Raw genomic sequence first — 10,688 nt, 5'->3', positions numbered from 1 at the left:
GGTTAAAGATGGTTTGTTACGCTGTCTAAAATTCTTCAAAGATCTTGTACGACCGTACAGAGCTAGTGAGACCCACCGTTGCAATCAGTCCTCCCTACCATCAAGAACGGTTGAGAAAGTCTCGACTGGTTCTTCTTCTGACCGTAGGAGAAGGAATGGAAATGTCAGATGACAAAGGAATGTTATGTTTTTGTGTTACCGTAAACTGGGGATACTTTGAACAGTTTTCGCCTTTTTATATAAATTTTTACACTCTGAACCCACTGTCCTGATATTGCAATATATTAGGGGCTACATATAGCCTGCCCTAACCCCATTGACATGAGCAAGGAATGTTAAAAAAAATTTGCACAAACTACCTTTTTTTGAAATTATGTGGTATTCAAAGTTTCACGAGATTTTGGGGTTACTTTGAACGGGCACTAAATTCCTTTCTGTGTTCAATATTGTTTTGCGTATCACACTGCTTTGAACAGAAAATTGTATTTTAAACACACAAGTCAACGAATATGTACACACAACAGTCAGTTCATGGCATTAACCCTATTTGGGGCAAGGGGGGTGGAATTTCCCCAAATAGTGTGGAAGGTTTATTGTCCCCATTCTTTTTCAAGGTCAGGGAATCGGAACAGGCCACGATTGTTAATAGGAATAGCCTCAATGTTACGTTTCAAAACGTCTTTCCATTCATAATTGATTTCATCTTTGAACGTAGGCCAATTCGATCCTACGTTTTTGCATTTCCTTAGTGTGGATACAAGAGCGCCTTCGTCATCAAACGAAATAATTTTTCCTGGAAACTTTTCACCTTCATATTGAATAATGACGAATGTGCCAACGGCAGTGTTCTCTCTTACATTGTCGTTTTGTTCAGCAAAAACGCTTGAGTTGGAGCTTGCTCCAACTTCCAGATCATTTTCATCGCAGTTGGATAGATCTGCATCACTCATTATCTCATCATCTTTGTTTCTTTCCTCACTTGAGATAGAAGCCTCATCTCTTAGCACACATTTTTTCTTACTGTTTGGACTACTCACTTCTGGATTACGTAGGCTACATCTTCATTGCGAATGATTTTACCGGGTTGCACAGCAATTTTTCTTTTCCTTTTTCTTGACGTTTCTTCATCAACTCCCCTCATACCTCTTAAAATACCAATTACAGCGTTAGAAACTCTGCTGTTGATATGCTCAATGCTTTCGGTGCTGCCATTGAGACGTTGAAAATCAGAATCTGGCAAACGCTCAAGAGGTAATTCTGGATTGAAAGGGAAGATGCCACACTTTCGGAATCCACTTATCACATTATCACAATGATTTTCGCTTCCCTGACAAACCTCACTCTGTAGCTTTTTCAAAAGTCCTGGAAAGGGATCCTTTGTCAATGTCGAAGCCCTCTTTCCACAGGAGCTCTTGTATTCATCTAAAACTTTTCTCCAACGTTGTTTTAAAGGTCTATAAAAGGCCACATCCAGCGGTTGCAAAAAATGTGTCGAGTTTGCTGGCAGACATACAAACTCAACATTGTGCTGTTCAGCTAAGGTTAGCACCCTTTTGGTGAAGTGACTGCTTAAATTGCCACCAATGATCATTGTCTTTCCAGACAATTTTCTGACATGTGGAATGAACAATGTTTCAAACCGATCAGTAAAACAACAAGCATCCAACCAGACCGACTTCTGTTGTATCTCGTGCCAGGTGGTCCACCTTCAGTCCAAGTTGACCAAAGATGTTCTGATTTATATACGACATAGCTTGGTAAAAGCTTCCCAGCAGCAGAGCCACAATACATGATTGATATTGAAGTTTTCGTGCTGTCTTTGATCCTCTAAGCATATTTCACACCATGTTTAACCCTTATCCTGTAATTACTGTTCTGTAACACAAACAGCGATTACGGACCTCTTAGGCCCAATACTAACATTATGTGAAAAAGTAAGTCAATCGTATCTCAATTCATTACATCGGCTGTATTCGTTTTCAGAAAATGATTGTAGGCCAAAGTTGCCTATATAATGCACGGATGTAGCAACAGGGTTGCCCAGGGGAGGAACTGCCCCCCTAAAATTTTTATTTTGCCCTCCAAAAAATTGCGATCCCAAAATTGCCACAGAATGTGCTAAATTCAATGTAGCTTTACCGTTTCAAAAATATTTTTTTGCGGTGACTTCAGATTTTCCTTTTTTCCCCCAAATTTTTTGAAACTGGTTTCATCCCTGTGGTCACAGCGGTAAACCATAATCTCTTCGTGGGAAAATTGTAACATAAGATTCCCGGATCCGTTCGTCTGTATGTAATGACCGAAAGAACCACTCCTTTGAAAACGTCTATTCAAAATTGTATTTCTGTAAAATTAGCCACCTGGCTGTCGAAATTGGGATGCAACACCGTACACCACTAAAAACTTGTCACTACGATACAAACTACTTAGATAAAGACGGAATTTTCGTCCAGCTGGCAAGCACTAAGCAAACAGTTAAACATGCAACCAACCCTCAAGCAATCATTTCACGAATGACTAGAATACATTGCTATATCTCAAACTCACGTACGCAGTTACTGTGACGTCATAGTGAAACATTGTGAAGTAATTCTCAACAGGTGTGATACATTGATACAAGTCTTACGAACGATGGTGCAATCTTGGCTCATTTTTAGGAAAAATTCCATGACGTAATACGCTAAGATTCAGTAGACCTGAACGGTTTTTATATGACGTTTGATTTGGTAAACAATTGTCTGGAACACCCTGCAATAATTAACAACAAAAAACTACATTTTCAGCCTATCAAAATGTCAAAATCAGAGATGTACGTATACGCCGCATACTTGCGGCGTAGACTTTTTGTTTACGCTAACGCTTGCGGCCACATTTTTTTGGATAGTTTGCGCTTGAGCCTACGCCGTAAAGTTTTCGCGGTTTTTTAGCGCATAGCGTCAACTCATACTTTTTAATGTATTTTTTTCGCTACAACACGCCAATACCTTCCAGCGCTGCAGTTGAAAGAATGTTTTCAATGGGCAAAGACATATTGGAACCAAAACACAGCAAAATGTCCAATGAACACTTTCAGATGCTTGTGTATCTTCGTGGAAATTCAAAATAAAACTTGTTTGTTTCGAGTGGTTTATACCGTGTGAATGTTTGGCACCTAGCAAACAAAATTAGTTTACGCTAGTGTATGCGCTAACGCTGACGCCGCCAACTTTTTTTACAAGTTGCGTTGACGCATACGGCGTATGATTTTTCGAACGTTTGCGTTTACGCTGACGGCGTCAATATTTTTTGTATGCGCGTACATCACTGGTCAAAATCAAACAACTGTGGTTATATAAAAAACACATGTATTAAGCAACTATTGTAATACAGTCATAACTTAGTGATATAATTGAAATAGGTTATGGGCACGCCAATTGAATACTCAGTAAGCATTACTAGTAATCATATCAATGTTGACAGTTTTAAATCTTTGTAAAACTAAACAGTAAATGTATGTTTCATGGGATATAAAGCAATGAATCTGCATCCCAATATGTGACTAAAATTTAACGTTTTGTCTACTACTATCTATGTAAATGAATTAACATATACGGAAACAAAATGAAAAGAACGAAATGTGAATAATGGACAAACACAACCCTAACCCAAGATAAATGAGCTCCACACTCAAGAGAGCCCCCAAGAGAGAAGTTTACTCTTGTATCACCAACAACTTGTGCTGATCTTTCTTCATATAAATCACCTACTTCTTCCTCTTCTAGTCTTTCCCTTGAATCTTCCTCTAATATATCTTTCTCCGAATCAGAAGTATCAGGGGGCACATATTCATCTCCTAATGATTTTTCGCTGTCACTGTGGTCAGTAGCACTGGTATTTTGTTGATTAAGCTCTGCTTGAAGTATTTGAAACACATTTTTGTCGGCCATTTTTCAAAAATAAACTAACAAATAGCACCTAAAAAAAATAACACATCTTATTAAGATCCACTGTACTAATGCAATGTAACTTACAGTCTTACATTGGTTATAATTCTAAAGTTTACTCTAAACTACAACCGGGCCTCCGAGGCCCTAAATTGCAATTTGAGGTGTAGCCTACTTTTGTTTTTAGCCAACAAAATTTTTTTTGGACTTAATAATCCTTACACTCCGGTTTTAAGTTTTGCAAACGACACTATTTTAGGCATTTCTAGAGCAACAGCTCTAAAAAGAAAAAAATTAAAAGAATTTTCTCTTTCCCGGGCCTCCCAGGCCCGTAATTACAGGATAAGAGTTAAAAACGCATTTCTTCACCCCAGGATCGTCGCAGAAATTAGTCTCATCATAATTAAAGATGTGTGTAGGTGGAATGAAGTCACCATTTTCCTTGAGGGTCTCTTCCATATTTTGGAAATATCTGGAGACTGTTTCGCTACTAACTTTTGCACGAGACCGCTTTATATTTTGGCAAGTACGCTGCGTGAGCTGTTTCTTGTGCCGCTTCAAAAAATTCTTTGCCCATTCAATAAACGGAAGATTATCAGGAAATCGCTGGATTTTCCTTCCTTCGATATCTAAACTAGTTTTTGCAAGCATTCTTATGTCAAATAGGTCGAAAGGAAACCCCCGGCTTGAAACAGTCTTGATGTGCTTGCAAAAAATTCCTTCCTCAACATCATTGAAGATGGTTGGGCGGCCTGGGGGCTTATCATGTTTTTTCCTAAGTTTATGCGACAGAGTTCCAAGCGGAATCTTACATGTATCATGTGCTTTGCGGAGGCTCATTTCACCAGGTGACAGGTCCTGTTGTTATTGCATTTAAAGCTTTCGTCAGTTGGTCGGCATTATAGCTCTTGTAGGCTACGTCCGTGAACCAAGTTTCTTCTTGTAATTTCTAGGCATTTTAAGCAATGACACAACGAAGTAAGATCCTGTATAGTAGGTTTTAGCTATTCACAAATTATGACAACAAGCTCTGAAAAAATTATCATTGGCCTAGTAGTGTGATTTTTTTTCCAGATTTAAGTAGCCTAGGCTACCGGTAACCGGTACAAAAATAGCAAAAAGTCACATCTAAGTGATGCGTCATGTCCGTACTCGAAGGTGTGACAATGATAAAGCTATGAAGGCCATTTGAAAAACTGCAGCTACTTGGAAAACCACACGAAATGCTATGAATATCTTTGATTGAACACTGTTCAAAGTAACCCCAGGGGTATAATCAAAGATATGAAGTACAATCAAAGAAAGATAATATTTTTACTTTTAATATTTTTATTTTCGATCTGAAATTCTTGATCTGCAATTGATGAAAAAAGTAACCGGGTCGGACAAACACAGAGGAAAACATATTTTCTGTCTTCTTGTTCTTTCAGGTTGGGCTGCAGCCCCATCGCACGAGCCGCCACTGGCGTCTTCTATATGAAGGAGATGGAAAATTCTGTCGATGCGGCTTGTTTGAAATTTTGATTGGATGTCCATCATGTTGATGCCTCCATTTTCGACGGGAGGAAGTGTTTCGCTTCTCTGGAGTTGTTCTAATGGTGAGGGATATCAGAGGAAGTTGAAAAGGAATTTGTTGAAGTCATTGAGGTGTTGTTGTGTTGGCATCAGCACTCTACTCAGATGCAAAACGACGGGTACCATGAGGGTGTTGATAATGGAGCTCTTTCCATAGAAGGAGAGTCTTCATGGTTTGTGAATGTTGGCGATCGTCTGAGTTTTTCTGATGGCGGTCTGCCAGTTCATTTTATCCAGTTTTGTTTTGTTTGTTCTGAGGCAAATGCCCAGGATCTTGTTCAAGATCGCAGCTTCAGGAAAGAGCTGTTGAGCTTGAAGGGCTAGATAAGGTTTGAACGCCAGGATCTGGGTCTTTCCCTGTTCACTTTCTGGCCGGACATGGTCTGGTACAGGGCTAGTTCTCTGTTGATTTCTTGGAGAGATGGAATGCCCCTTGTTATGAATGTGGTGTCGTTCGCATATTGTTGTATTTTGATTGTCAGCATGATGGAAACGGTAACCATTTTTTGGGTGTTTGCCATTCTTCAGCAGGCTACACATTCGGTTTGCTTAATTGCTGTTCACATCATATCAAAATAAACTGGTATGACATAAAGTAGTGGTTCTTAACAGGCAGACCGCGCAGCATTCTGGCCAAAGGGCCACACGCGGTTTACAAATAATGTGCGGGCCACTTGAGTGTTTACTGCTAATTTCTAATCCTAGAAATGGCTGTAGCCTGTATTATAATTTCTAATTAAAACTTTCGCACTCAAATTCTAATATTAGAAATGTTTATTATCCTCTTTTACAATTATACGAACAATAGACATACCAAGATATAGTAGAGTCAACAAAGTTTTTATTAACTTACACGTCGACATTTCAGTGTTTGGCACTGTTTTTCTCTAACATTTTCGGCAATATTTGGTGAAATGGATCATGTAGTAATGCAAAACGAGTTTTTCATATGGCTGCCAGAAATTAATGATTTCACAGGGGATTTGACATGGTTCATCCGCGAAAAAAACTTGCTCGCACAAGTAAGTGCTGCAAAATGATGAAACCCCGAAAACTGATAATCTGTAGGCTAAATCCTCGACTTCGGATGTCGTCATTTTAAGAGTTCACTAAATATCTAACTTACTGTTACAAATTAACATACAATGAGCGTTGGAAGAGTTGAAAGTATTCAGAACGATAAAAACAATCAGATGACATCAGGCCTGATATAAAGCGATTTGTGGAGTGTATGCAACGGTTGATAAACGAAAACATGTCTTCCCTTAATAAAGCATCAAACGTTGTTATTGATTACTTGATATCAGTACCGGTCTTTAGGGTGTGCAAACCGTGCGATCGCACAGGGCCCGCAAATTAGGGGGCCCGCAATTTATTCAGAAAATGCAGCAATTTTTGTCATTTCCAATGGAAAAAATTCAATTCGATTCACAAGCAAGTACCGGTATCCTTGACTCAGCTTTATTTCCGAAAAATGCCAAAGAAAACATGATCTTATCCTTTTGCTATGCCACCGGACAGCACCATTTTACAGTAATATTCATACCCAAATTTTTTTTAAACATGCTCTGAGAATGCACCAAATTCAAGGTAATTTTTCAAAAATTTCTGGGGGAGCCCCCCCCCCCCAGATCCTCCGCCGCTGGATGTCGCTTTCGGCGAACACGCTGACAAGCTTCACCGCCAGCCGTCAAAAAAAACCTCCCCTTTCAAAATACCTAGCTACGCTACTGAATTGGATCATTGTCATTGGGGCCCGCAAAGCATATTCCGCACAGGGCCCGAAATACCCTAAGACCGACACTGCTTGATATTCACAGGCACTGACATAATGAGGCAAATTGTGCAATATTCTGAAAGAATCACGGTAAGCAACACGTAATCGTTTTATACTGGAAGACCTTTGAAACTTGTTCCACAACTGGGATGCGTAAAACGACATACAATAAGAGCGAAATAGCCTACAATGTTTTTTTAAAGCGGGTGAGCATTTAGAAAAATGAGATTTTGCATTGTTTGCAGCATAGTACTGAGAGCGTACCTGCCTTGAAATATCATTTTCATCTGAGAGAGAACTCTCAATAAATACACCCAGATATTTTACAGAGTCTATGAACACAATTTCAGATTTACCCAGATGTAGCAGAGGAGCACGTGAAAGATAAAAGTTAGGAAAATAACATCTAAGAAATAGAAAGCGTTCTATGATGGTAACGGTAAGCATAAAACCAAGTAGGAACAAGAGATTGCATGGATTAAACAAGTAAACGATGGAGTGGTGATGCTTTATCATTGCTTAACTTAGTTCCATCAAAGATCATGGCGACACCCAAAAACAAAAGGCTGAAACCACGGGTGGTGAGTGAGGCAGAAGGCCTTGAATGCAATACAAACCACAACAGAAATGTGTAGTGAGTGATGAAATAAAAACAGCAGAAATAGCCTACTAATTGCAGTTGGTATAACCTAGTCCTAGAAGAAAGACGACTCAGCTTAAGCTCGCAAGAGTGATGTAACATCTGTTCTAGCACCACCAATGCCAGTTGCAACCACAGAAAGGCTCTCTGGTTTTCTGAAGTTTGAAACTGGCTTATGTTATGGCGTTTAGCTGCGTAAATTTCCCTTTCTTCTTACTTGTGGATGTATTCTGGATATAAAACTTTTCTGCTTCTATATTGCATTGGTTCATGCCGCTTGTTCTTCAGCAAAGGCTCTGAACCATTGGTACCCAAACCTTGAACCAATGGTCCCCATGTGTAGGGACCTATGGTTTACTTGAGCAACATATAAACAACCTTTTCGTTTTAATCTTGTAATTTTAATGCTGTGGTATGTTCGAAGATAGCTTACAGTTCATATGAAGACCTCTAATTTTAATTTCACAAATAAAACCAGCAGAAGGAAAAATGTCAAAAGTGATCCACCGGTCCCACATCTCCTCTACCGTAGTGAAGCCGTTTATGACGAGTTAAATTACAACCACGTGAAAAAAATTTGTCACATACGTTGCATTTATATGGTTTTTCACCAGTGTGAACTCTCTTATGAAGGTTTAAATTACTAATATTTAAAAACGCTTTGTCACATACATTACATATATATGGTTTTTCACCAGTGTGAACCCTTTTATGACGCTTAAAATTACCAACAGATATAAACGATTTGTCACATACATTACATATATATGGTTTTTCACCAGTATGAATTCGTTTATGGCGATTAAAATTACCAACAGATACAAATGATTTGTCACATACATTGCACCGGTATGGTTTTTCACCAGTGTGAATTCGTTTATGACGATTCACATGAAAAGTACATGAAAATGATTTGTCACATACATTGCACTGGTATGGTTTTTCACCAGTGTGAGTTCGTTGATGGCGACTCAAATAGTCAGCACTCGAAAATGGTTGTTGACATACAGTGCATTTATACGGCTTCTTACCAGTATGAATTCGCTTATGACGATAAAAATTACCAGCAAATGAAAATGACTTGTCACATACATTACACGTAAATGGTTTTTCACCAGTGTGAAGTCGTTGATGGCGACTCAAATTGCTCGCACTCGAAAATGATTTGTCACACACATTGCACATATACGGTTTTTCACTAGTGTGAGTTCGCAGATGATTCTTGAACACATCTTTAAGTTTGAAATTCTTCTCACAAAAGCTGCATGTATACGATCTACTATTGGTCTGGCTGTGATTTTCTAAAGGTGTCTTGAATTTATAAGCTTCATGCAAAGATGACCTGTCATTTTGTTTATTTGCATATGATCCAGCAACTTCAAGCTGCAGAGAAACTTTTTCATGTTGGTTCATAATTAAAAGTTAAGTGAGCAAATCATTTCAATTAAAAAATAGCTAATGAAATAAAAAAGTACAGTTGTAGTCTTTAAGATTTCTGAAAGTATTACACTTTGAGTTGGGCAATAAAACCTAACTTAAAAAGCAAACTTTTTCAACCAGCGAAATGACAAAGTAATCAGTGCTCTCCTTTCTATTTTCCGTTGTTTTTTAGACCAGGGGTTGGCAACTTTTTCTTGTGGGCAGGGCTGTAGTGGGTAGATGGGTTGGGTAGATGGTTTGTATATAAAAGTATGGGTATCTATTAAACTAATTAAAGTATAAGAGTTATATATTTTTATATGAAATAAAACAGCGTAAAGCTGGGAATTGAAGTGATGATGCAACTTTGTGAAAAGGTACTGGATGGTGAAGGAATGCCACAAGAGTGGTAAGAAAGCATTGTTGTGCTACTGTTGTATGCTACATTGTTGTGCTACCCAAAACTGGGTCGCTGTTTCATTTGGCTGGGTCGCTGTAGGATGTGGTGAATGGTGATAAAAGATAATGTCTCTTGAGCAAAGTTAAAACTGCCTACCACTACTTTAGTTTTCGTAATTTCCACTATTCAAACTACGCCGCAGATTTCACCCGACGGTTTTGCCACACGCAATTTGCGGTGAAGTGTACTCAACAGTAGCCTACACACTAGACTAGGGAATTGCAACAATTAATTGCTTCAAAAACCACACCAAAACTTGATCTTCGCAAAAATTATGCGAAGATTTTAATGCAGAATACAAATACCGTATTTACTTGATTGTAAGCCGCGGCTTATAAAGTTTTTTTTCCATCATGTTTGCGGCTTAAATTCAAGGGCGGCTTACAATCAAAGGCGGCTTACATTTTTTCTTTTTGCCCTTTTCCTTGTCGACTTTGCCATAGATGTTTTGCCGTACTGCGTTGTCTGATGCCGACAATTGTGAAGTTGTGACGTGCATTTTAAATTGTCACATGCATTTATGACGTGCATTCGAAAGAAAAAAAGGAGTTGTCAGTTTTATTTATGGTACTTAAAAGTAAACAGTTTCAGCTTTGCGTGTAAACAGTATTTGCGGCTTACATTCAAGGGCGGCTTACATTAAATTTTTAACACTATTACATGCAGCTTACAATCAAGGGCGGTTTACAATCAAGTAAATACGGTATATGCTGTGCTTGTGTGATGTGAGGTGGTTATCTCGTGGTAAAGTACTGGAGAGATTTGTAACTCTGCGCAAGGAGGTGAAGGCATTTTTGATAAACAAGAAGCATAGCTTGGCAGAAAAGTTTGCTGATCAAAGTGGCTTTTGTTTGTGGCGTATCTTTCTGATATAATTTCGCAGCTGAACATCTT

General features: G+C 38.7%; 1 protein-coding gene across 1 annotated transcript; it reads right to left on the bottom strand.

The window, feature by feature from the left end:
• Positions 1 to 8,320: 8,320 nt before the first annotated feature.
• LOC145787900 (uncharacterized) lies at positions 8,321 to 9,807 on the bottom strand. The gene has a single exon (XM_082599738.1). The coding sequence runs from the start codon at positions 9,326 to 9,328 to the stop codon at positions 8,408 to 8,410; it is 921 nt and encodes a 306-aa protein (XP_082455864.1). The 5' UTR covers positions 9,329 to 9,807; the 3' UTR covers positions 8,321 to 8,407.
• Between the last annotated feature and the right edge of the window lie 881 nt (positions 9,808 to 10,688).

The sequence above is a fragment of the Aplidium turbinatum genome, chromosome 18, assembly GCF_918807975.1.
Source record: "Aplidium turbinatum chromosome 18, kaAplTurb1.1, whole genome shotgun sequence".
NCBI classification, from domain to species: Eukaryota; Metazoa; Chordata; class Ascidiacea; order Aplousobranchia; family Polyclinidae; genus Aplidium; species Aplidium turbinatum.
This window is presented reverse-complemented; position numbering and strand designations above follow the sequence as displayed.